General features: G+C 35.4%; 2 protein-coding genes across 4 annotated transcripts in view; both read left to right on the top strand.

Moving 5' to 3' along the window:
• Positions 1-1,161: 1,161 nt before the first annotated feature.
• The window catches only part of LOC110100559 (ubiquitin carboxyl-terminal hydrolase 3), a 33,346-nt gene continuing 7,052 nt past the window's right edge, over positions 1,162-27,455 (top strand). For both annotated transcript variants that reach the window (XR_003699835.1, XM_020828123.2), the window contains exons 1-8: positions 1,162-1,321; positions 1,529-1,657; positions 1,777-1,821; positions 5,508-5,613; positions 14,152-14,210; positions 14,284-14,358; positions 25,712-25,760; positions 25,870-25,946. Coding sequence is in view for 1 of the 2 variants with exons in the window: in XM_020828123.2 (XP_020683782.1) it covers positions 1,262-1,321; positions 1,529-1,657; positions 1,777-1,821; positions 5,508-5,613; positions 14,152-14,210; positions 14,284-14,358; positions 25,712-25,760; positions 25,870-25,946 (600 nt within the window). In the remaining variant the exon portion in view is untranslated. The remainder of the gene's footprint in view (positions 1,322-1,528; positions 1,658-1,776; positions 1,822-5,507; positions 5,614-14,151; positions 14,211-14,283; positions 14,359-25,711; positions 25,761-25,869; positions 25,947-27,455) is intronic.
• On the top strand, positions 10,628-14,145 carry LOC114578929. 2 transcript variants are annotated; one of them, XM_028692542.1, is made up of 2 exons: positions 10,628-13,490; positions 13,552-14,145. In XM_028692542.1, the coding sequence occupies exon 1, from the start codon at positions 11,329-11,331 to the stop codon at positions 12,031-12,033; it is 705 nt and encodes a 234-aa protein (XP_028548375.1). In that variant the 5' UTR covers positions 10,628-11,328; the 3' UTR covers positions 12,034-13,490; positions 13,552-14,145. The 2 variants fall into 2 exon arrangements, with proteins under 2 accessions (XP_028548375.1, XP_028548374.1); XM_028692541.1 differs by having other exon boundaries at positions 13,531-14,145.

The raw sequence follows: 27,455 nt of genomic DNA, 5'->3' as shown, positions 1-27,455 counted from the left end.
ATCTTGGGCTCGTTGGATTCGTCTCGTCGGGCCACTCGATTCGGATATAAGAATGTCATACTTTGAAACCGTTTGGTAACTCAAATTGTGGTTCAAACTTTCCAACAGCGCTTCAGATCCTTGATTTGGACTCATTTGGGCTCGTATTGAGTCGAATTTGGTGTCGTTGGATTCGTATTTCCGAGAGGCTCAGTTTGACTGTAATTTCGCTACAATCGGAGTTTAGGTGATCCCGAATTTAATTTTTGAAGTTTCCGACTTTATTTTGCCTCAAGATTCGTTCCCGATCAAGATAATTTTTTGAGGATATATCATTTTTCTTATTGTTTCTTAAAGTAGTTTTTAGTTACAAAAATTAAATCTTATAATAAAAAAATCGTCCCAAACGAAGCCTTAATTGATAAGAAAATAATAGCGGTTTTGAGTTCAGAATACAATTTAATTGATTTCAAATTTTAGTTCATATTTTTTTGAATCATCAAATGAAAAATATGTTAATGTACTAATTCTTATATATATAATTGAACATAACATTAAAAAATACAATAAATAAAAATATTCTTAATGATAAGGGTATAGTGCAATAATAATGGTAATATATTATTACTACAAATATTAGACATGAATCTTAATATTTATATGCCAATAAATAATTCTTAGATAGATAGAAGTTGAAGCAAGATAAAACGTCATAATGGTAGTATAGATAGATAGATAGAATTTGATACCAATGAATGCACAGTATAAAACGTCACAATGGTGGCAAATAATTAATACAGCTTTATGATAATAATAGTAGTATAAATGCTTAATTAATTATTTGAAAAGCAGTTTTAAAAATGAGAAGTAAAGTGGGCGTATGAGATGGTTTGCTAAATTATAAATAATTATTATATATTTTCAGATTTGTTAAATTTATTAAATATTTATAATATAATGAATGGCTAAGATCATTTTTGAAGATATAAAATAAAATGAATGGCTAAGATTTGCTATGGGTGAAGTCCCAAGCCACTTTTATATAGTAGTATAGATAGTATAGATTTGAAATAATTAATTATTTACTTATTATTTACACTATTAATTATTTGATTTTATTATTTAAATGTTATTTTAGTAAATTTTTATTTTTGGTAAGTTTTTATAATCAAACTGCGCATCGCTGCGAACCCAAAGGCTCGTGAGCAGCCTCTTGAACCCCACGCAACCTATAAATTCTTCCCGGCTGGCTTTCTCTCTCCATTGTACTTGTTCGAGAGGAATGGCGGCGTGTAAGAAGCAGTGGATTCCGCTCGAAGCTAACCCCGATGTCTTGAACCAGGTCTCTCCTCCCCAACCTTTGATGTTTAGCCTCGTTTCTACTTTATTTAACCGTTCCGCTCCATCTAGTTTTTCCCGATTGTTTCTGATCGAAGGCTGTAGGGTTTTAGTGGAGGAGAGTAATTTAGATTCTTTGATTGAGTTGCGTTTTTTGGAAGCGATTGCGTGCGAGGACCTTTTTAATTTTTTTAATTGTTTGCTTATGTAGTTCATTTGGGGACTTGGCGTTCCGGAGATCGAAGCGGAGTTCAATGACGTCTATGGTTTGGACGATGAGCTGCTCGAGATCGTTCCGAAGCCTGTGCTTGCTGTGCTTTTTTGTTACCCTGACTCCCAGGTAATTTCACCTAAGAAGGGATCATGGTTTATTTTTCCCTTGAATTCCTCAATTTTAGATGCCCTTTTTGTTTGGCCTCAATGTTTGATGCCCTCCTTATCATCTTTGGTTGTGTCCAGGAGATGAGGGACTTGAGAGAGCAAGAATCAGAAAGTGGCCAAAAGGTAGGCGGTGAAATTATTCTGTTGATTTGCTTCTGAGTGTGAACTGCACAGAATGCTGTCTTCTTGGCTTGTTGCTCATTCAGTTCTTTCATGGCTCCAGTAGCCATTCACACTTTAATGTTGGGTTTTTCCTCCCTTTCTTGGTTTTCTGTGTGTTTTTTTTTTTTGGAGATTTACATACATACCACTTAATACTATTCTATTTACATATTTAACACTTAAAACTTTAATATCAAGTTTGGAACGAGATTGAAATTTTATCACGGGCTATCAAGTTTTCCACTCCCGTTTTGCTTTTAGCCTAAATTAGAGAATGTTGTATTTAACCATTTTAGTACTTTTTATTAGATTCGTATTTTTTTTTAAAAGCTTCGTATTTTATGCTGTGCAAACCATAGTTGAGATTTTGGTAATTTATGATTCCATTTATGGAAATGAGTGATAGGATTATGTGGGCGTCTGATGCAATTTTAAAGGAGGGAAAAATAATAATTCTAGGAAGATTATACTTTCTAATTTTATGGACATTTGAGAATGATGAAGATTTGTATATTGCATGTGGTAGCAAGCTGTCACAGAGCTTACATTGGTAATTGTTGCATGCTGAAAACATTCTTATGGACCGGGAGGGGGTCTGATAATATTAACTCTGGAATTTCCAAATGCGTAAGTGAGACCTTTTTTGGTGGAAAATCTAGGTGTCCAAATGCACAAATAGATAAGTGAGAATTTTTTTAATGGAGAATCCAGAAGGGACAAGTAACAAAGTCTATAGCCTATGCGACAATATTTTTGCACTTCAAGTGGAATGCAAGTGCTGATTTCAATGATGTCAACACAAGATTTCTGCAAAAATAAAAAAATAAAAAAAATAAAAAAAGGTTTGGAAGCTATTAATAGCAATGAGAAACCAATTAGGGTATATCAATTGGCGATTAATAAAAGAATTTTTTTTTCAACAAAAGGTGATCAATCATATGCCAATGGTTGTGTGGTGGTTCTTTGACAAAGAATGAGAGCATTATAATTGTGGAAGTGCCTAGCTAGTTAATAGTGTACAGAAGATGATGTGCCAAGCCAAAGTGGGTTCATTTAGTGTGAAGAGCATTCATTCAGATAGAGTTATGGGCATAGCGGAATCCTTATAGTATGATGGGTTGCAATTGCACCCCGCTTAATTTTAATGTTATTTATACACGTCATTTATATGTATAATATTTTAACCTCACATTTTTTTGCAACCCCACGCATCTTCCCAAAATTCTATTAAATCTTCTAGTTTGTTGGGGGGCAAATATTCATGAAAGGCAAAAAAAATGCATGTTAGAAGTCTCGTAAATAATATTCCAAGCTTTTTATGCTCTTTGTTGCTTGTGTTTATATGACCTATGTTATAGAATATATAACTTCCAACATAGAGATCAATTTCTGATTGTGTAACTTCATGATAATTTTTTAAAGCTTCCGCATAATTTCCTTCAGATTGAGTTGGCATCTGAAATCCGACATCTGTTATAGTCGTTCATTCTAGTAAAAGAATCTATATTCTAGAATTGTATGTGAGATCTTCATCTCATATGATTCCTCCCTTGTGTGCAAACAACACTGATAAAATGGATTTCCTAAATTTTGATTATTAGTCACATTTTTTTAGAAAGAGTGCCAAAATAATCTTTTATCTTACTTTTTAAATCTTTTGAGGTTATTAGTAATGCTTGTGTAATAAATTTCTAGAAACCATATGTTACTTTTTAGTTCTAATTTTATGCCAAAAAAAGTAATTTTTTTGGGTAAAAAATAATATTCATAATTTTATAGAAAATATCAAGTACAAAATATAAATTATGACTAAAAATATTTTTTTTTGTAATTTTAAAAATTGAATAAAATTTAATATCGTCAAGCTTAATGTAAATATTATTATTTTAAAATAATATGAATATTTAGGAATATTTAACCTCAATTACTTGCATCAGGAATTCATAAAAATTAGAAATGCAGATTATTCACTGATTCATTTTATTTTTTAAAATTAGTATGGTTTTTAATAAATATTTATAAAAAATTATTTATGGTAATTAGTATTTTTTCTCCACTAACTTGGGTTCTTAGCTCTATCACAGAACTTTTGAGCAGGATGAAAATATGATCAAGAGTTGTGTCAAGAGTGACCCCTCAAGTTTCATAGAGCTTCTTCTAGAGTATCAACTAAAAGAATTCCCAAATGAACTGATTAATAGGCCTTCTTATGGGCTTTGCTAAGGCCAATTTAAAAATATCCAAGATATTGGTTAATGTTCATTTGGAATGAACGGTGGTGATCATTCCAACTTTTCCAATAAGATTTGTTCAGAATTTGATTCAAAGGGATTGTCCTTGGATTGAGTCAGTGATATGGAGATGATTTTGAGTTGCCTCCTTTGCTTCTTTTGATTTGTGATTATATATTTTGGGCATGTCCTTGTGGTCTCATGATTTAAGGTTGTGAACTTCTGATAGTTTGGAATTCCTTGCTGTGAATTGACCAGAAATATTTTGAGGAGGTTTGCTATCTCATTTTGATTTGGTGAAAATAGGAACTATTGCTTACAAAGAATGCCAGAGAATATTTGGAGAAGATTTCAACTTTCAGGATTTTATTTTTCCGAACAAATGCGCATATGTCAATAAAAATCAAATTCATTGTTGTGCTCCTCACCCACAGTTGATGCTTGGGGTTGGTCAATCCATGATGATCGGAAGGAGGCTGTGATTTATCTTTATCATCCTTTTTTTCTTTTATAATCTTCTAATGCGTCTCAAAAATCATGCTTGATATAAAAATTCCGTGCTGCATTATTTAAGGATTTTTATGATACTAGCATTCATAAAGAAATTAGCATTTTGTCTGGATGATTGATGAATTGTCACCCAAACAACTTTTATATGTTTCATTGTAAAGGTAGATTTCTGAATTTTCAGCCATTAACATTGTTTTCAAATTAATCAATTCAACTAGTGTTTACATGTTTTTTTTTTTAATTCGGGTCTTCTTTTATCCTTATTATATTGTTGCTTGCTATATTTTTTTTGATGCATATATATAATCTAATTTTTTTTTCCATCATCATCATCATTAGTTATACCCCAACTTTTTATGGTCGGCTTCATAGTCCAAATCGTTCATTTATTCCTATTGAGAATTGCATAAGGTATTATATTTATATTGCACAATATTCTTTAGACAAATTTTAGTCCATCTCTTTTCCTTTCAAATGCTTTCATATTAATTTTATATATGTTTCATTTTGGTGCATCTTTCTTGTTATACATGTAAAAAACAACTGTGTTTATTTTTTCACTAACTTATTTCATTGGTGAAACACTGAAGCCTGTACCATTGTCCTAACATAATCAATTTTAATTTATATATAAATGTACTTTATAGTTTTACCTCACTTCTATATGAGCATTTTTATTTGTGCTACACTTGGGATGAGAGTTCGGAGAGTATCTATAGATCTTACATTGTATTGGAAGATTGATCAGAAATGTAGTGGCTAACTATTGTTTTAATTTCCGATATCATTAGAAAACTAAAATGCAAATCATAAATTCAGCAATCATATTTTTAAGTAACTGCTATATAAAAGTTATTATATTGTCTTCTTGCTAAATTGTTGATAGTATTCTATTCATATCTGCAGGAGCTTCCTGTAGATTTGTATTTTCTCAAACAAACTGTTGATAATGCTTGTGGGACCATAGGTATTCTTCATGCTATTGGAAATGTGAAATCCAATATTAATCTGGGTACGAGTTTTTATTCTTGTTCCTTTCCAATCTTCGCCTTCACATCTTTGATTCTTTAACACTTTAACAGGATATTACATCTTTTTTTGGTGAAATATCTGCTTTTAATTTTGACTTCATTGGTTAAAAATTGGTTGAGACCCATGGATTTGTCTATAGACATGCCAATTTAGTGCAAAATCATACTTTTCATTTGCCATTGTCCCATTAGATCATTATGGAAAAGTCAATGCCTCAAGGATTGCTATTAGAGAGTGTTTTTATTTTTAAAAAGATTGTTGCATATTATTTATTTGTAGATATTGTATGAATAATTGGGGATATGCATCATTGTAGCAATATATAATGTTTCTTTTTTTGCTTACTTTTGATAGTCATCATGCGTAGAACTCATTGATTCCTAATGTATGCTATATGATTTTGTATAGATTGTATAAGTTCTGCTCATCATGAAACTATATGCTTTGAGGGGACATATTCTTTATTAACATGTTTTTGGGAATACCTCCTTGTTAAGAACTTACACATAATGCAAACTTTCAATGTTGTCTATTTATTTTTGATTTTTTTTTTTGGAGAAACCGAGGGACTAAGTCTCAAATTTTATGCATTAATGAAAAAAAAAATACTCATTTGGATGAAACAATATTAACCACAAAGACAAGCTTAAAACGGCGCACAACTCATTGTATCTCAGAGGAGATACAAGGCCAACGACATGCAAATAAAAATAGGAAGCTAGGAAGGTCTAAGAAAATCCCAACAAACCATCATTGACATTATGAAATGTAACCAACAATCAATGCCCTCATAATCGACCACACAATACAACATCTCATTCTAACATAATATGCAAGGGTAAGGCAGTTACTCGAGGAGAAATGTAACTAAATCCAAACCTACTAGTGCAATTACTATTAACCCCTATACCTCAAATCACGCGAGAAATGACCCGAACAGGTGAATAAAACGATACATGCCTTGGTTCCACACGTCACTTGAAAGGTCAAACGACCTCTGATTGCCAAACGGACGGCGTCGTTGCGGTGAGGACGTCGAATTCTACTAGGTCGAGGCCCCTCGCAGTCGAGTCGGATGAGATCGGTCAAAAGGGACGACCGACTCCCGAAATTAAAACGCGAGGCTGATCAAACGACGTCGGATCGACGAACATACTTCATCGTTGCGTCCAAAATGTTGTCAACCTCTAAAAACTACATTTTGTTTATTACATTTGAAGCATCCAAATTTATGACACAAATTTCGAGAAAAATCAGCCTTGTCGCTATCCAAGTGATGTCCGTTCGCAAAATGGATTTCGCCATTGCCACCGGAATATTGCGAAAACTCAAGAACTGTATTTTCTATGTTCAATTTGGATTATCCAGATTGGTGGCACGAACTTTGAGACAAAACATGCATTTCGAGGAGAATAGGCCTCGACACTGTCCAAATGAAGTCCGAGCGCGAAACGGACTCCGCCACTGTGTTCAGAACAACCCAAATACTTAAGAATGACAACAAAATTGTGTAAATTAAAACATGCAAGGAGGTCAACACGCATCCCGAGGCAAAACACAAATTTCAAGAAAAAGGCCTCGGCGTCGCCCAAACGATGTCGAATCTCGAAACGGACTACGTCGTTGTGTCCAAAACACCGTCAATACTCTAAATGCGTTGCCAATTTGTTTGAATGCGGTTGTGCGCACAAATCGAGGCAGTTCCAAAGTGACAACACGTATTTTGTGGGAATTAGGCCTCGGCGTCACCCAAACGATGTCTGATTGCGAAATGGACTGCGTCATTGTGACCGGAACATTGATAATACACTAAATCTACTATTAGTTTGTCTAATTTTGATAGTCGGCGAATTCGACACGCAAAACGAGAAAACTGCACGTAAATCGATGCAGTCTTTGACTTGATTAATGCTGTGTTATCATGTTAAATTAATGTAGTACAAGATATATCACTATTTTGGCATCTGAATTATAAGAATCGTAATGAAGAAATCAGGTGCCGAATAAGGAAAATGTCAAATTCAGATTAATGCATTTAACGCATTACCTTGTTTTGTTGAGATCCCGTCAATCAGTCGCCTCGCACATCTGTCCTCGTCGTTAGATCAAAATGAAATGAACAAAAGCTACTCTCGTCCTCCAGATTCAATCAAAAATAAAAACTATACACAGTCCCTGCCTTTTCTTCCTCACGCAAAATCTCTCCCGTTAACGTCTGATTTCCCCACTCCCTTCCAACTCTACTCAACAGCTGCTGAGGACCCGTCCAACTACACCGGTCCTAGCTCAAAACTAATTCTCTGTCACTGTGCCGCAAACCCCTCAGGCATCTAAACCTCCCATACATATGCCAATCCAGTCGCCGGAGGCCCTATCCAGTTCCCTGAAGCTTAGCAACTCAGGCCAGAATCCTTTGCTCGTATTCGTAAACAGTTCCGATCTCCAGAGCTTGTTTCCGCCTCCTATGAGAGCCAGACATCCGAATACCTCGCATGATCCTCCTAAATGGTCCAGCTAACAACAGAAAATAATGACGATGGCATAATTAGAAAATTGTCTAATGATTCTCATATAAGTTCTGAGAAGAGAAAAAATCGGATCAAATTATTAATGAGGTGTGGTCCAACCAAGTTCTAAACATTGAGTTGGATAAAATTAATGAGGCTTGCAAGTTTCTTGATGAGCAGTGATCTAGCATCTGATGTTCCACCTATGCAAATGTTAAAGAGCTACTACGGGTTACCGTAGGAGATCCATCATATTCCTAAAGGGTCCCCCACACATGCACCATAATCTGTGTACACATAGTTACACAAAAGGGGCAAGTATAATCAAGAACTCGCATGGGCCCTTGCGAGCGTGTTGTGGGAACACACGTGACGTCTAGGGATGCTGTGCGGGTCAATAAATTTGAACCCGATCCTTCTAAACTGGTAAATAGGAGTTGACAAGGTTCAACGAATAATTATAAAATGCTCTCAAACACCCGCATGGGCCCCGACGAGCGTGTTATAAATACACATGTGACATTTAGAGATGTTGTGCGGGTCAATAAGTGAATTCAAGTTCGAACCTAATCATTCTATGCAGGTATATAGAAGTCGACACGGCTCGAACCATTAAATAAATATACGATCGCGAGGTCGACCGGGATATTTATTTTATACATTCATACTAGGCTTCATAGCCTTCAACAAAGAGAATTCATCTACAAAGCCACAAAACCAATGACGAAATCCGATCTCCAATCAGCAAGTTGATAGGGTTGACAAGATTCAAGCCACAAATGGAAATGACCCCATACCCCCCGATAAAGGCCGTGTTGAACGAAAATCTCAACTGGAGGGATCATGGTTTAAAATTGCGCAATATGAGGCTCGCCTTTGTGCAATTCAAGTAAAAAACGCCTCAATGCTTACGCCTCGAGTTTTTTTTATGAGGCTTGCGCCTCAACTTGGTTGAGGGCCGCCTTAAGTCCCGCCTCGCCTCACTGGCATGAGGCTTACGCCTCACGCTATATATATTAAAACTTACATAAATCTTGAAATAAATGCCCGACATTGGACTCTATAGGAAAGGAGGAAGGGGAGAGAGCAGTTCACCATAATGATGATTCAAATGAAGAACCCCCTTAGTGATGACAATGCTGATGACTTATGAGTTCTTATGTGATATGCCATTGATATTTATTTTTGGAAATTAGAATTATATGTTAATGAAAAGAATACTGGGATTTGGGAAAGATAGACTTTTGAGTTGAACTATATTTCATATTGTCTTATTATTGAGATATTTTGATTTCACTTCATATCTTATGCTTTTTTATGTTTTATATTATTCACTCATTAGTATATAAAAAATTTATCATTTTATATTTACACAATCTTTTGATTTTGAGGCTTACGCCTCAAAACGCCTTGAGGCTTACGCCTCGCCTCACGAATGAAAAACCCTCAATACCCGAATACGCAATTTTAAACATTAGGAGGGATTCGCAAATATTTTCAAATATCATTCAAATGCCCGAAAGTACAACTTCCAAACTCCAATATATTTAAAATTGAAAATTCAACTATGAAACACTTTATGGAAAAATCCATCCACCCTTCTCAACAGTTTCCTGGGGTGGACAAATTAAAATTTATCTCAGCTCACATAGAGCTATTGTCTGTTAGAAAATATCACTAGGATACATTCTCAAACAATCTCCTACCAATATGGACGTGGTACGTGTCCTCTGACCGGTAGTTTTGCCGCCAAATGGCACCGCAGGATAAACGGTTATGACTCGGGGCCCTCTGAACCGAGTGATTTTGCTGCCAAATGGCACCACGAAATATCAGTTATGACTAGAGTCAATACGCTCCTTAGTGGCATCAGATACTTGAGATATGAATCAATAGGGTATAATTGATAGGGCATAAAGCCCTCTGTTAGTTAAGATGGATTCAAATTTATCCCCTTAGAAAAACATTCACTCCAAGTCTACAAGGTACTCTTGGATGAATCAACCCATAACTACTAACAAGGATCATTCTGTTAGGTTGGGTCGACTACCTCCTTTGACTAAGTAGACCAGGGACTACGATGGCCCGGGACGACGAACCATGGGATCTTGATCGGGTCCATCATTCGTTCCCCCACCACCCGCTTTAAGTGCAAGATGGTGAAATTTCCAATTTTAATATAAATTCTTCAAAATTTTCAACATCCCATGCCCATGCTGTTACTATATGCTAAATAACACGTATCTCTACGTATCAGATTGACGACTAGCCTTAATCGAAAGTTCTCTCTCGTTATCATGAGGGGTAATTAACTATAGGGGCTTGCGTCTATAGGAAACCATAACTCAGATCATAAAGTCCTCGCAAAATGAGGGCGAAATCTCTGTGTAGTGTATTATCTACAAACTCATATGCCTTCCCAAAATTTACCTCGGAACTTAATCCGTTAACCCAAACTCCCTCGCCGAATAAGGAAAAGCGGGCGGAGGCCGAGGCTGAATTTTCGGAGCCCACAGATTTATGGCGACTCCGTTGGGGATTGATTTCTCTGTCCATCTTTGGCTAGTCATCTAAAGTGCTATAGTAGTAGACTAGTAGTTAAATCAATCCAAACTCAAAATTTTAAATCCTTCTAAAATGGTCATTTAGTGAATTAAACTTTTTTTAGAATATTCTAAAATGATCGACCGACAAATACATTCAAAATTTTTATTTAACTTAAGCAGGGTTTTAAAATTTTTTTTTATTGCTTGCTCATATTGACTATATTTGTTTATTTTTGTTATGTTGTTTTGTGTAAGTCTCTGCATTTTGAAAGTGTGGGGTGATGTATTAGATTCTGATTACTAATCCTTACCTTTCATTTGTGCAGATGGATCTACTGAACACACCGATGACCGTCCAATTGGGACAGGGAGCCAGAATCCAACTGGTGAATGCTATCATTGAAACTTGAAATGATGGAGCTACCATCCAATTTGGTAGTGTCGACTTCCCCACAATCACTGCAAGGGTCGCTGGCGTCTCTGCACGCGACATCAATTTTGAAAGGCCCGCTAGGAGGCCCCACTCTACTGAAACTGTTACCTGTCGTGCATATTTGCTAGCGCCACGACCTATTACAGAGCAACCTCGTAGGCGAGTTTCTGTATTTGAAAGGCTTTCACAGCGACACACGAACATCAACGATGAAGCCTACTATGATGACGGTGAAGATAATGACAATCAACAACCGTCGGTTAGACAAGTGTATCGATGTCGTCGTGAAGCTGGGTCCACCACCGGTAGAGGTGGCCGCTCTTCAGAAGAAGAAAGAGAAGAAGCCGAAGATAACCCCTTTGCTGATGAGAAATGTCACGCTTGCAGATATGCAAGGACATATAAGGCGTCAAATGCGAGCCAAAGACAATGAAATATCTCAGCTAAATGAGAAGATGACTGAGATGATGACTCAGATGGGGGCGATGATGCAAATGATGCAGAGGATTTCCGCTATTGGTGCCATGCCTAATCCTCCTGCCGACCCTCCAAACTTCCAAATGCCACAAGTATCAGGAATATGGGGAGCTCTTGAAGGTGGTCATGAGGTCCATAGTATTACCCGCCAACCCACACTGCAGAACATTGCAAGTACCTCCGAGCCTGTGACGGCTACACAGCTCGAGGGAATTATCACCGAGAAAATCAAGGCTATTATAGCTGTTGATCAGGTAGAGAAACTGTTGTACAAGGGTCGTCCGTATCCCGCTGAATATGACCAAGTGCCATACCCAAAAGAGTATTCGGTCCCAAAGTTTCACACATTCAACGGTACTAACAATCCCCGACAGCGCTTGGCACAATTTAAGGCCACCTGCGGGAATACAGGGGTAAATGACGCCCTACTCTTATGACAGTTCATTAACAGTTTAACAACAACTGCTTTCGAAATATATGCTGAATGGTCAAATGACTCTGTGAAGACATTTGCAGCGTTAGAAGCCTTGTTTGTGAAGCGATTCGCCAGTGCGACTGAGAAAATTACGATCGTCGATGATAAGAGAGAGGAACCAGTATCAAAATATATAACTCGATGACGCAATCTAAGCATGAAATGTGAACAACAACTTGAAGAAGAACATGCTGTGCAATTATTAATGGAAACATCGATGATAAGATGCAACCATTTCCATGAATGGCCACCATCACCACATTTTAAGACCTGGCTAAATTTGAAAAGCTGAACTTGTCAAGATCAGAGGGCCACTCTGACAAGCCTAAGAAGCTCAAGATCTCGGAGGCAAAAAAAGGTGAAACTTACTCTGCATCCTTTCTCAGGCCGAATAAGGGGAAGCAGGTGATTTATAATGTAGACAAAGGCAAGCAACCAATGCAATACGAAGATAAGCCAAAACAAGTCTACAACCCTAACCCTCAGCTGAAGCTGATACTCGGGGGAATTATAGGCCACAAACTTTCCAAGTCGGAGGAGAACGCCCGCGAGGACGTTCCAATCTCTCAAAGATAAGATGAATAATGAATATTCATTTAAAAGAGAGAGTGTCGCTAAGTTATTCCGACAGACGTTAAAAGCAGGTCTGGAACTACCGGAGTGCAAAAGGTCGGAGGAGTCGAAGGAAATTGGCAACCCAAACTACTGCCCGTATCACCGAGTGCTCGGCCATCTCATTGAAGATTGCTACATCTTCAAGGATTGGCTCGAAAGAAAATATCAGAAGGGAGAGCTTACATTGTCAGATAATGTGTTGACTAACCTCAAAAAAGAATCAACCCCGATAGTTACTACTTCCTCCGTAGCCTCAGTTGAAGAAAAAAGAAAGGAAAAGAAACATATTCAAGAAGAACGGTGGGAGATTGCAATATCAAAGAAAACAGTGAAAATGCTGAAACAGTTTGAGGGTGTTCCGGATGTGAAGTGGAAGTCTTCCACTTAGCCGATGATAGATCCTACAAAAAGGAGAGTCGTAGAAGAAGCGAAGTTGGTCCGTAACGAGAGAGCCGAAGTCCTCCCTCTCTCGTGTATTTAACGACGCGAGGTCGTTCGACTGACGTGGGGGATGCGATGTTGACATGCGTAGGTCTTGGGCGTAGAACTTGAGCGATGTGGTCGGACAAGTATGTGATTTGGATTTTTTTTTCCTCTTTTTATTTACAGGTCAACACGATACAAGCAAGTTTTCTAGGTAAAAATGGTCTATAAGAGGATTAAGCTTCGGACTCGCCTCCACCAAAGACATCATTGTTGTGAATTCTCCATATGTGACGTAAGGATGAACGCGTCTTAGTAGAGTAAGTATCATTTTGGATGGAAAGGATGTTACCGAAAAGCAAGGACAGGGAGAGAAAATAGGTATTCATCCCAAAGTTAGGAACTCTCCAAACTTTATTAGGGTATTTAACGCTTTTGCAAGGGTTGATGGCTTAATTGTTAAGCTACTTGTTTTGTTACACTAAAGACTAAAGCAGAGCACTTCACACAATTACAGACCAAATTTCTAAACTAAGCAAAAAGGTATGACTATATCCCTAAATGCAATTATGCATTTATGATAGGTGTGATTGTTTCTTGACTGGTCGATTATGTAATAAATAGCATGATACTTTACTCTTTACCCAATCTTATGATTTGCTTCTAGTAATCGAGTATGCTACAAGGATGCAAGTCCATGATAAAGCAATTGGTTTTTCGTCAATGCACCATGACATGCTTTAAAAATGTTTTATAGTTGTTATACATCCAATAACCTTTTGCTTGAATGTGTAACAAGATTTCATATGCTGGTTGGCAAACTGTAGTGTTTAGAATTTGATAACTGATTATTTATTCCCATTCATTTGATCATTGTTTATGTTTTTTCAATATTTTTCAAGAATATGATGCCCTTGCTTTCTAATAGTGTGATAGAGTGTGTTTCATATTTTTTTTCATTATTGTTTTTTTAATTTAGAATTTTGAGCGCCCATTATTTGAAATTTACTTTATTTAAATGTGTGATTTTTTTAACATTTAGTTGAAGGATCATATTTCGACCGATTCTACAAGTCAACTGCCAACATGGATCCATTTGAGGTTCTTATTATGCCTGCTTATGTTTAGCTTTTTAATGCTTGATGTATTTCTATATATCACTTTTACTCTTCAGCGAGCCAAGTTTTTTGAGGAGGATAGAGAAATGGAGGATGCACACTCTGTAGCAGCTGTTGCCGGTGATACTGAGGTATTAATTTCTTTAGCACTTATGATATTATATGGTGCCTGTTTCAAGTTTTAAAATTGTCATTTTATTTTAATCTTATTTCTCTAAAGATAAATTGAAGTTGACATGCAAATGTCATTTTGAATGTTCTATTGTCCTAGATTTTTAACTTGTGCTATACTAGATGGTTAATTATATTACAGTTCCAAAGCTACTATTGTCATAATTAATGCAATGTTATTTTCATTGCATATGTTCATTTGATGGATTAAGAGTAAAAGGGGGAAATGTGGGTGAATGTATGATAGGAAACACTTGTAGATCTCACGTATTTCCTATCAAACTTTGGAAAACAACGAGAATTCTCCACAAAAATCTGCACAAAATCACAAAAACAATAGATAATTTGTATTATTTGATGAAAGGGAACAGAAAATAGCAAGATATAATTGATCCTCTATTTGAGAGGAGGATCGATCTCTCCCAAATCTCTAGACGCTGCTGGAGACCAAAAGAAAACATAAATATAAGATATATCAAATTTCCGCCAAATTCAAGATCTTTTAACCCTAGGAAAACAAACTATTTAATGCATAGAAATCAAAAGAGAATCTCTAAACAGTCCCTACATTCAAATTCCCTCGTAAGCTCCCTTCAAAATCCTTCCTATTTGACTCCCTTGAGCTCGTGGAAACAAGCGGCTCTTCCTAGAGGCGAAAGAGTTCCGCCCAATTGGCGTAAGCCGGTCCCGTCGGACCGGCTGGACAGGTCTAACAATGTATAAGCATTTTAACAAAAAATTGGCGTCCTATAATCTTCAAATTTTTTATATTCGAAATTAGTTTTTTTTTTATTTTTTTTTTTAATTTTCGAAATTAGTTGATGAACCTTCAAACATTTGAAAAGTTTTCGTCATGCATCAAATTAAATTATAACTAGGATTGTTTGATTTGTTGATGTTTTTAGTATGTTGATTGTGCATGGTTCAATTTCTCCTAGATCAAATCTAGGAAGTAAATAAGGGGACAAAATAATTAAACTTGGCTTATTTTCCAGTTATTTTTAGCCTATTATGAATTATGGATAAATTTTTATTTTAATTTTAAAGTTAGTTAGAATAAAGATTATTTAACCTTAGCTTGGCTTTAATTTTCTTATGAATTGAACTTTAGTAATGGGCTTTCAAGGAGTGGTTATGAATTAGTCTTTGAGTTTTTCTTTATTGTGTCTCTTCTTATTGATCCTTTAGGATTCTTATATTTTTTTTTATGCTTAAGGATTTAACATCTTTCCTTGAGGATGTGGCAACAAGTTGTTGAATTGTTGCTTGGTATATTTTATTATGTTTTCTTTCTATTTTGTACCGTTCTTGAGGTACTTACATCAATTTGATATTGAAGTTGTTGTCCTTTTATTTTTGCTTTCAAATTTTATCAAATATAATCCCTCTAGTTGATTTCTTGGCTTATCCTGAATTGTCAACAAGTCATTAGTCTTGAAACTTTTCTTATTGCTATTAAAGCTATCTATGATTTGCCCTAACCCATGATGCCAACGCGCCCCTTAACCTAATCTCACTCTTTTTTAGTTGTTCAAGTGGAAATCTACCTCATGTTGCAATCATCTACTTGTAACCGCAACTTACCTACTTACACATCAATTCAATGTTTGTAGCACGTCTCTCATACTATGATGTGTCACCATAGGACTAAATAGGTTCTATTGTGTTGAGCTGGGATAGAAAAATCTCAAAATTTAGTTTTGGAATATTTCAGATTTTCTTCCAATATTCATTTTAAATAAACTAGAGATTACATAGCTACTAAAATATCCAAATACTGAAAATGAATTCATCCATAAGATTTCTTTCATTTCATCAAAATGTATCTACACTACAATACATGGCTACATGCAAAAGTTATATGGCTGAATAATAAACTAGCCATGATGGCTGAATAATAAACTAGCCATGACTGTACAAAAATTAAAATAGAGAAATTCTTATAAACTTAGATCTAATACTTAACTATTAATTAACAATCTCCTTCCCCTTCTCAGATCCTGAAAATTATAAGCAAAATTATAATGAGCTACAACAGTTCAGCAAACCACACAAATCGATCTAAATTCTCAAATTCTTTTATTAAAATTTTGTTGAATTTTTAAAAATAATTAAATATAATAAAATAAATCACTGTACTAAGAAATGTAATAAGAGCATAGCAGTTATCCAATTATTTAAATAACAATATTGAGCATAAAAATAAACTGCAATATATATCATAGAGCAGTTCGTATCACATTTATCAGACCCAAACATAATCTCAAAGGATTCTGGCATCTTATTTCTTTCTTTTATACTTATTGCACTCAATGTTTAAAATTGCGTATTCGAGTATTGAGGTATTTTTCATTCGTGAGGCGAGGCGTAAGCCTCAAGGCGTAAGCCTCAAAATCAAAAGATTGTGTAAACGTAAAATGATAAATTTTTTATATACTAATGAGTGAATAATATAAAACATAAAAAAGCATAAGATATTAAGTGAAATCAAAATATCCCAATAATAAGACAACATGAAATATAGTTCCACTCAAAATTCTATCTTTCCCAAATCCCAGTATTCTTTTCATTAACATATAATTCAAATTTTGAAAAATAAATAGCAAAGACATATCACATAAGAACTCATAAGTCATCAACGCTGTCATTACTAAGGGTTCTTCATTTGAATCATCATTATGATGAACTGCTCTCTCCCCTTCCTCTCCTATAGAGTTCAATGTCGGGCATTTACTACAAGATTTATGTAAGTTTTAATATATATAGCGTGAGGCGTAAGCCTTATTCCAATGAGGTGAGGCGAGCCTCGAGGCGGGTTTCAACCAAGTTGAGGCGTAAGCCTCATAAAAAAAATTTGAGGCGTAAGCATCGAGGCATTTTTTACTGGAATTGCGCAAAGGCGAGCCTCATATTGCGCAATTTTAAACCATGATTGCACTATAACATGACCACCATATCATAGCTTATAACCACCAGAACATGCCTTATAGGCACTAGAGTATTTTCTAGCACAAACAAAAACTCAAAGGATTATAGCTTATAGCCCCTTATCACTTCCAGCATATATAATTAATTACATATGTATATTTTTCATCATATTGTTTTTATATTTTAATTTTTATTTAAATTAAAAATAAAACTAAATTTCTTATTTCCTCTCAACAGTCTGAAGATTCTTATTATCATTTCTTTCTGCCAGATTGCGATTAGGGCTTCACAATAATGTCCATTGGCATTAAAATATCGACATGATCAATATTTGAAAACCATTTCAAAATCAAAATTTAATCCCAACAATTTCTCCACCCACAGTCATGCCCTCGTGCCATCTTTTCATCTCATCTTTGTCCAACATTGTCTCAATATAGACAACCGATGCCATCTCGACATTGATACTCGATGTCGGACTAATGATATCATTGTCATCTCATCTCTGGATGCTTAAAACATGACATTAACGCTCGATACTCGACATCTTAATACAAATCATTTTAAGGCTAAATCTTAGTTAAATAATTTATTATTTTTCAATTACTCTTAATATTATATTTATTTAATTTCTATACATTGTTTTTAAGATATATATTTAAATTATTATATCGTGTCCAACTCGTATCAGTATTCTATATTTTTAATAGTTGGCTTGTCCCGTGTCCGTGTTGTGTAATGTTTGTGTGGTTGTGTTTGTGTCTGTGCATCATAGCTCTCATTTAACTCTTTCTTTGGGAGAATCTCTCTCTCTCTCTCTCTCTCACATATTTTCTTTCCCAACCCTTGTCATGTTGCAATGTCCTAGCTTTCCCAAAATACCGCATATACCACACCATCTCGCTAAAATTGCTTGCTCTTGGCAAATTTAAGTTTTGTGCCCCACCGTCTTGCTCTCTACTCACTCTTGCTTTGCAAGAAAGATATCATTCTTTGAAGTAATGCTAGTCTTGGCAATGATTGGCAACCAAATTTCTTTAACCACTCTACGAGCCTTTATTTGTATTTAGCATCATCGTTGACACCTAATAATACCTGTCGACCTCTCTATACTTGCTACGTGTTGAGATTTAAAACTTTCTTTGTTGACCTCTGCAAATTCATTGCTAGACTCCAACACCTCTGTCATTGGTCACCTTTAGAGAAATTGATAAACCTTATAGATTGTCGCTCCTCGACCAACATTGCTGTATTATTTATTATTGTCACTTCTTCTTTAAAGTTGCAGCTACACCTTCAATTTGCCTAATTTTTCTTGTGAGTGTCACATCAAAATTGAAATTTGATCATGTTCTATAAAATTAACATTTTCAGTATTAATTCAGTACTTTCTTTTGCTAATTAGCAAATCTAGTGTCATCTATAATTTTGATGCTTTAGGAAATTCCATTATATAACTAAGCTAGTATCAATTTGAGTATATTAGTTAATGAGATTAATTATTTTCTTGGATGTGAGAGAATTATGGATGCGAGTAATTGATGTGTGAACTAGTCTTGTCCTAATTGAATTTTTTTCTAAGATTATTTTGTGTTGAAGTGATTTCTTGTATTTGAATTGTTGAATGCAGTTGAATTTTGAAACCAATAATTACTAAAACAACAACAAACAACATCATCATGCCTTAGTCCCACTACGTGGGGTCGGCTACATGAATCCTTTTTTGCCATTGTGTCCTGTTAAAAGTCAAATTCTCATTTAAATCTAAAAACCAATAATTACTAATTAATTCTATATTACATACATGATTATTCTATTAGTTTTTTTAGAAGAAGTGCAATATGCATTAAGGAGAAAAAGGACTAATTCCAAACACCAAAAGAATGACACTTCTTGATTAAATTAGCCATCAAGGGAGGAATATCACCAAAAGAGAAACTATCAAAGTAAAAACTATTCTCTAATGCCAAAGTAGCACACAAGTTGGCTACCTTATTACATTTCCTATAAGCATGCAAAAAAACAGTTTTATTGAAATCATTCACAAATAAGGAATCTCTTACCGAGCTGAAGTCCATAAGCTCTTTATTCTGCTTTAAAGAATTTTGGATGTATGTAATAACATTGATGTTATCACTCTCCACAATCACCCCTTTATAATCCCGCATCCAGCTTTTAACATACTCCTTGACCGAGAGAATAGCTCCCAATTCAAGCTGTGCTATGTCTCAATGAACCATCTTCTTCCCAAACGCAAGGATGAATCTTCCCTTGCAATCCCTGAAAACACCACCAATTCCGGCATTACCAGAACTAGTTAAGGAAGCATCAACATTAATTTTCATCCAGTTTTTCGGTGGAGGGCACCAAGAGATTTGAGACTCCCTAAGGAGGTTAGTGCCCCAGTTAGAAAGGACAGACTAGTCTTGGTAATGGCCACGGAGAGAGCATTAGCTGCAACCACATAGCAAGGAAGTGCAGCTTTGCCGTGCTTAACCTCATTCATATTTTTCCAAGAGAAGTAAACAATGGTGCAATAAATTTGCACACTGCCCAGATTATTTGTTGAAATTCTCTTAAGCTCTTTGAAACAATGGTCCAAGGAATGAAAAACAGGAATGGAGATACCCCAACCAACAATCTGCATAATGATTTCAATCAAATACTTACATTGAACAATAATATGTTCATAGCTCTCCACCATTTGACAACCTCTAGCACAGGAATCATTGCCCGAGAGCTTATGGTTCTTAAGGACGAGGTTGGTAGGAATAGCAGATTTCCCAAGTCTCCACCAGAACATCTCCACCTTCTTGCTTAACTTGAGTTTATTAAGCCACTTACAATAATCATCATCTCTTAAATTGAACTTACCTCTTAACACATGATCAAAGGCCATGGCAGACGCCGTCCTACCGGGACAGAATTTCTGCAATTCCAGCCAATCTTCCCTGCTGGAATCAAACTGAATAAGGCTGATCACCATAACAAGTTCCGGATGAAACACCTCCTGAAGCAACGGAAAATTCCACTGGCCATTCTCCAACATCAGCTGCTGAACACAGATTCCCTCCAAGGCAACACAATCAGCAAAGGTAGGCCACTGGTTTATCCGTCTGTCTAGAATCCAGACATCATTCAGCACGTTGATCTCCTCGCCATTGCCTACATTCCATCTAGTAATATTTTTGAGGTGCTTTCCACCATCTAATAAAATCTGTCAAGCCTTAGAAGTGACCTTATTATGAGTACCATTCATGATACTCTTCCCATATTTGGCTTTCATTGCTCTATGAAACAGGGTATCAGGTTTTTGAAGAAAGTTCCACACCAAATTCACTCTCAACGGCCCAGCTTTTAGCACAGGAGATTGCAAACCCAAACCTCCCATACTTCTCGGCTTGCAAAGATCATCCCAAGCAACGTAGTGAATACTATGGCTGCCATCAGGTTTATTCCAAATAAAACTTCTACAAAGTTTTTCCATTGTAAGCAACACTTTCTTAGGGATCAACTGATCAAGGAGTGTGTAACTAAGAAATTGGGCATTGACAAAAGAGAGCTAGTGATAAGAGTAATCTTACCACCCATGGAAAGAAACTTCTTCCCCCAAGCATTAAGCCTATCCATCATATTGATTAAAATATCCTGAAAGTCAACAGCCCTCAGCCGGTTAAGGGATATCTTTATCCCAAGATAATTCATTTCCTGGACAACTTTGAAGCCCAACACTTTAGCAATCTTCTTTCTCATAAGATTATTCTATTAGTTGCATTGTTAATTTTGCTTGGTTTTACATTCATATGACATTGAATTTGTCGCAGTAAGAGATGTTTATGAAACATGTTGAAAAATGAAATAAAGGTTAGAAAATATAGAAATATAATGGTTATGATTGGAAAAAGATATCTGACAGTTATATGTAAGCTAGGAGAAATGTCTGACAAAGCAAAAGATTTGATTGAAATAAACCAAATTTGAAGTATTGGCAAAAGAACTTCTCATGTTCCTTACCTAATCACCCTATAGGAAATCCACCTCATTGGAAATCATCATCTCCCACATTCGCCTTAGATGACTTAGTTAAAGAAGAGCCTTATTATTTGCCTGGTCAAACATATTATCATTGAAATTTAGGGTTGAGATTTTAGTTTGAAGATTGAATGTTGCTGGATATTGAATCAATTTTTTCCCAAATTGATGTTGAATCAGGCCAAACGAGTTGATCCATGAGCTAATTTTTTGACTTTTTTCTGATTTTTAGTTGGGCCTAGGTTGGATTGAGCATGCTTGAAATATAAAGAATATGCATATTTTTTAAATTTAATGCATATATATAATATGCACATATAATATTAAAAAGGGGATTTTACATACATGCAACTTTATTATATGCAAATTACATATTTAACTCCCAAAAGTTAAATATTACAATCTCACTACCCAAATACTAATTTTACAACATAAATATCACTCCGTCTCCTGAACCCACACTCCTCTTCTTTCCGGCGTTAGGCGTCATCTATTCTTTCCGCACGAGAACTTCATCTTCCCGCGGTAGCTGTTCTTCCGCATGCTGTTTGGTATCGGATTTACAGTGGGATTTAAGTTGGATTTATGCTAAATCCAGCCAAACGGTTTTTGTGTGCGTGTTAAATCCCAGATTTAAGGATTTACGGCTTAAATCCCGGATTTACTAAATCCCTCGGTTCGGCGGATTTTTGGGATTTGGCTGAAGAAGCGACACATGCTCAACGAAGCAGAGAACCAACGAAGTCTCTACCGCGTGACAACTCGGGAAAATCATTTCTCAATCGGTAGCAACTCCTATTATCGGGAACCTATAATGGCTCCGACGATCTTTGAAGATCCAAAATCTAGATCCTGAACCCTTCCCGCATCCGCCTCTTCGCTGATGCTGGGCCTTTGATATCAATTACCTTCTTCATGCCAGTAAGCTCAGTTGTCTACCTTTCCTGGAAGAAGATAGTGGAAGCATCTCAACGAAGATGAATTGGTATCATTCTACAAATTCTGAAGATTTTGAGAAGATGTCTTACCTGAGAGCAGTGATAGTGGAAGGGTTATGTCTTCATCGTCTAGGCCATTTCATTCTTCCCCATTCTGTAATAGAAGATATCAAATTTGAAGGGTACTTGATACCCAAGAAAGCGTCAGTCAAGTTCAGTGTTGAGGAACAACTTTGGATGAGAAGATTTGGGAAGAAGCCGCAAAATTCAAGCCTGAGAGGTTTATGGAGGGAGGATGGCAGAAAGAAAGCACTGCTAGTGAGAGAAAGCACGCAGAAGCTGAGGAGAGAAGCATGCGGATGAACAACTAATGGTGGGAAGGGGGAGTTCTCTCGCGGAAAGAACAGGTAACTCCCGAAGGAAGAGACGGAGTGTGGGTTTAGGAGACGGAGTGGTATTTATGTTATAAAATTAGTATTTGGGTGGTGAGATTGTAATATTTAACTTTTGGGTGTTAAATATATAATATGGATATAATAAAGTAGCATGTATGTAAAATCCCCTATTAAAAAATGAAAAACCAGAAAATAAATGTTTTTAAGTCAAATTGAAATCGAGCTTATTTGAGCCAAGCTAACGCAAAATCGAATCAATTTGAGCCATGAGATGATTTCGAGCCGGCATATATAGGTTCGAGCAAGCACTGATTCAACTTGAAATAGGCTTGTTCACTCCCCTCTTGGAATCACATTGCTGTCACTCAACCTATTTGACCTCAGGTTGCTAGAGATGTCCTTAGAATAGGTCTAGATGTTCGTAAACCTGACCTGAGCAGACTAGAAATATTAGACTATAATGATCCTAAATGTCATTAGAATCTTAGAGATCGAATAGAATATAGAGAAAATTGGAAGTTTAGAGGTCTTCTTAATGATTATGTTTGCTCATGATGCTCAATACTGTAGGCAACATGAAAGAGGTTATAGGGTTCAACCTGTTTGACACCAGGGGGAATCCAATGTGATAAAGAAAGTTAACATCAAGGACTACTTTGGATGTTAGATATGATCCACATATTTTTCTAGAATGGATATTTATACTTGAGGATCTTTTTATTCGTACCATCAATGATCAATAATATGCTAAATATGCTAAAGATTAAACTTGTTGATGCCGCGAAAAGATATTGGTTCGGAGTTTGACATTCATAATTTTGCCTAATGAACTATTTTATCTTAATATAAAAGACGGATTTGAAGTCCAAATGCCCGCCTGCTTATTACTGGTCTAGAATAATTGATTGATTTATTGATCCGAGGCAAGTTAATATAATTGTTAATGAATATTTAAATCAATTTTAATGGTTACATTCTAGATGTGATTTGCAAGGAGAAACGGAAGGTAACATGTATGTTTCTGAATGGCCTTCGCCTTAAGATTAAGGTTGAAGTGAGACCTTTTGAACCAATGATTATAAAAGCTTATCTCAAAGCCTTAGAAGTGGAAAGGAGATTGTCCATTCCTTTTAGAAACAATGTCAACCTTTCTGTCAGCACCTAACCTTAAGGGTTTATTTAATGAATTTTTATGTGTCACCCAGTTTAGCCCATAGCTGCACCTTCTGAAAATTCAAATAAAACTAATCATTTTATCGGTATTGAATTTTTCTGCTATGGATGTCAAGGAAAAGGTCATATAATTTCCGGATTTCCGGTAAAAATTATATTTATTGTGAAAGAACGTAATTAATTTTTCATTCTTAATGATGGAAATTGTAAAAAAAAATTGTGGATATAATCATATGGGTTTATTGAGTGAATTGTTGTTTGTTCCCTTTGTTTAGCCTAAACATGCACCTTTTGGAAAACCAATGATCAATTTATCTTTACTGAATCAGCCTACTATTGGTGTCAAGAAAAATGTCATATGCTTTCCCAATGTCCTGCAAAAATTATAATTATTGTAAAGATAAACTTCCAATTCCTGATGATGAAAATAGTAAAGAATTCAACGATAACTAGCCCTTCTCCAAGATGCTTTAAACGCACATGACAATAATTTAATATCATATATGGATTATTGCATATGGATAACTTGAATTACATTCTGAATCAAAATTTGACTTTGAATATGAAACTAAAATTATAGTTGACCTGACATATTCAATTAACTCGGAAATTGTGATTCTAAATCTTTCAATAATTCACCTCTTCTTCATGAATTATTTTCCATTACATAACTTGTAGTTGGTTCATTCCATGTATGCTATGATTTTATTGCATTATGTGTAGATAATTTGCATGAATTATACACTAGGTTTTAACTGAACTTTTTTATACCATATGAATGGCCTATGTTTATATGCAAACTCATTTGAGTATTTGGAAAGATTCATGAAGGGCTATGATGTAATTTATCTGTTTTTAAGTCATGATTGTATTTTCTCTATTTGTTGTTTACTTAGAGCATAAAGCCTTATCATGTTAGTGGTCATCACGATCTAATGCATTTGTAAATATTTTGCCTTTTAATATTAGTATTAGTGTTCGTTTTAAGGATGCATCTATGTTACCAATTCGAGGCACCAATAAGCCTTTAATTATTGTTGTTGTTTTTACAATTGGAGCTTGTGCAGGTAAGGGTATGCTTCTTTTTCAACCGCCGATATTTTTACCACTAACATTTGAAAAATGTTACAATTGTTTTGACTTGATGGAGATATACTCTCACTTTGATAGCTTCCAGCCTTCCACCACTTCTGCTCTCTGGAGGAGAGTTTTTTCTTGCCTTGGCGGAAATGACGTAGCTCAATCAGCCAAATGGTTTAGAAAGACTCAAGTTTTTTGTTGACCAAACTCAAGGAGAGCTAAACCAAGAAATAAATAGTTGAGTAGGGTCTGTTTTCAAGTCTTTTTTAGTCCTTCACAGATTATGAGCGAATTTCCATTTATTTATTTAATTTTTAAATTAATTTGTTTTATAGGAAAAATTATTTATTGGTAGGGTTTATGTTTTTATATAAATAAGACTTGATGTATTGGATTTTCAATGAATGGTTATGAGTGAAAGTTTTTCTCTTATGTCTACTTGGGGATTCCCATCTCTTCCTTTTGGTGGGTGATCCAACACTTGGCCTTGAGAATTTGATAACAAAATCTCCTGAAATTGATTTTTAACATTTTTATTGTATTTTTCTTTCTATTGTCCACCTTCGTAATTCCCCTTTTTTCCCTGCTGACACTGGTACAGTTAGATATAATCTTCTAGTTTTATTGTTATTTAACTTTTCTCAAAATTTATTATATTTATGGAAATATAAATTTATTATAGTGTCTGCATGGATCTAGATTTTGATATCAATTTTGAGTATTTTGGCTTGGAAAATGGTGTCTGATGAAACAATTCATCTTTTTAGGCTGTTTCAGTTGTTCAGGAGCACTACATTGCCTTTGCATGTGTTAATGGTATGAATCTTGGTGGTATATTGAATTTATATCTTAAATATGAAGCCATAGTAATGCTTATTCACTAATCTGGTTTTCTAAGTTCTACCCTCCTATTTTCTTCTTGTAGGACAACTCTATGAATTTGATGGAATGAAGTCCCGTCCATTAAGGCATGGTCCCTCGTCACCAGATACCTTATTACAGGTTTGCATATTTTCCAAATATTTAATATCCAAGAGGTTTATGGATAAATATCAAATTCATGTCCTACTTATGAAAAATGTTATACAGGCTGTATTCTAAATCTTTTTCTGTAAACAATCATAAAAAATGTAGGCCAATACAGTAAGGGAAAGTTGCCCAACTTGTTTGAGATAATGTACACACCCACAACTAGTAGCAAAGCAAATTACCTATTATTTCAATTTTCAAATAGATTAAGTGACTGTAAGATTCCATTTGCTTCAAGTAATAGGCTAGAATGCTAATGTGTTTTAATTCATAATTTTATTCTGAGTGATTGGTTTGAGGTACTTAATAGGCCTAATCAAACAGACCCAAAAGCTGTCGGATAGAATAAGTGTATGCGATGTGAAAATAGATTTGATTCTGAGAAAGATAGCCACAGTGAAACAAATAGCATTTTCCTCTCTTACCATTTACTAACTATGCAAATGCTAAATGAAGACTGGTTGTGTCCGACGCCATTTATCTTGGAAAGTACCATATATTAAGCCTTGTTTGGTTTGAAGGAAATTGAAATATAAATGTGATAGGAAATACTCGAGTTCGCAAGTAATCCAAGAGGAAATACTTGAGTTTGCAAGCAACCCTAGCAATAATTGGCCCAAAACAGCGAGCAAACAAGAAAAATCTGGTTGAAAATCAATCCAAGAGCGATAGAACGCAATAGAAGAATCAAAATAAACAAACTCCAAGCAAGATACAATTGATCTTCAATTTGAGAGTAGGATCATCTCTCCCAAATCTCTAGATTGTGAATCTAGAGCCCAAGACACCAAGGAGACTCCAAGAGAACAACTCAAATCATGCATAACCCTAACCCTAAACAAGCCATACTATTAATACATTAATTCCCTAATTCAAACATCCTTAATTCAAAATTTCCCTCTCACCCTAGCCGCCCAACTCTCTTTACTTAATTTTCTCCTAGTGGGGCCCACTAGTTGGGTGGCAAGAAGAAAGGGAGGCGGCACTTGTCCGCCTCCTGTAGACCAAAGGCCGGCTGGGCTAGTTCGGGTTGAACCGGCCTAACAAAATGATATAATGATGAATTGAGATTAGTTTTCACCTACTAGTTTGGTTGAAGAGAAATTGAGTGGAAAATTTTAAATTTCTTTTTTTGTTCAGTTTGAAGAGAAAAAAAAAAAATTATAAAATTGAAGAATGAACACGATTGACTGTTATTTTCACTTCAGTTTTATTTGGGCTTTGTTTGGTTTGTGGGTATTGAAAAGAGGAAAGAGATATAATGATGGTAATGGTAGTTAATTGAAATTAGTTTTCACCCACTTGTTTTCTTGAGAGGAAAAATTGAGTGAAAATTCATTTTTTTCTTTCGAATTGGGGGTTGGGAATGTAGTTGGATTGGAAAAACTTAAAACTTTTGGATATATTTTCTTCCCATTGGAGAAAGTGAGGGCATTGTTGATGGAAAAAATTAGAACTATTGGAGAAATTGAGGACAACTCT

This window comes from Dendrobium catenatum, unplaced genomic scaffold (assembly GCF_001605985.2).
Source record: "Dendrobium catenatum unplaced genomic scaffold, ASM160598v2 original_scaffold_224352, whole genome shotgun sequence".
NCBI lineage: Eukaryota > Viridiplantae > Streptophyta > Magnoliopsida > Asparagales > Orchidaceae > Dendrobium > Dendrobium catenatum.
Note: the sequence above shows the minus strand (reverse complement) of the source record. Positions and strands in the feature narration are given on the sequence as shown.

Excerpts from the sequence above, each read along its gene's own strand:
- LOC114578929 (XM_028692542.1), top strand. The coding sequence starts at position 11,329 with ATGAAGCCTACTATGATGACGGTGAAGATAATGACAATCAACAACCGT.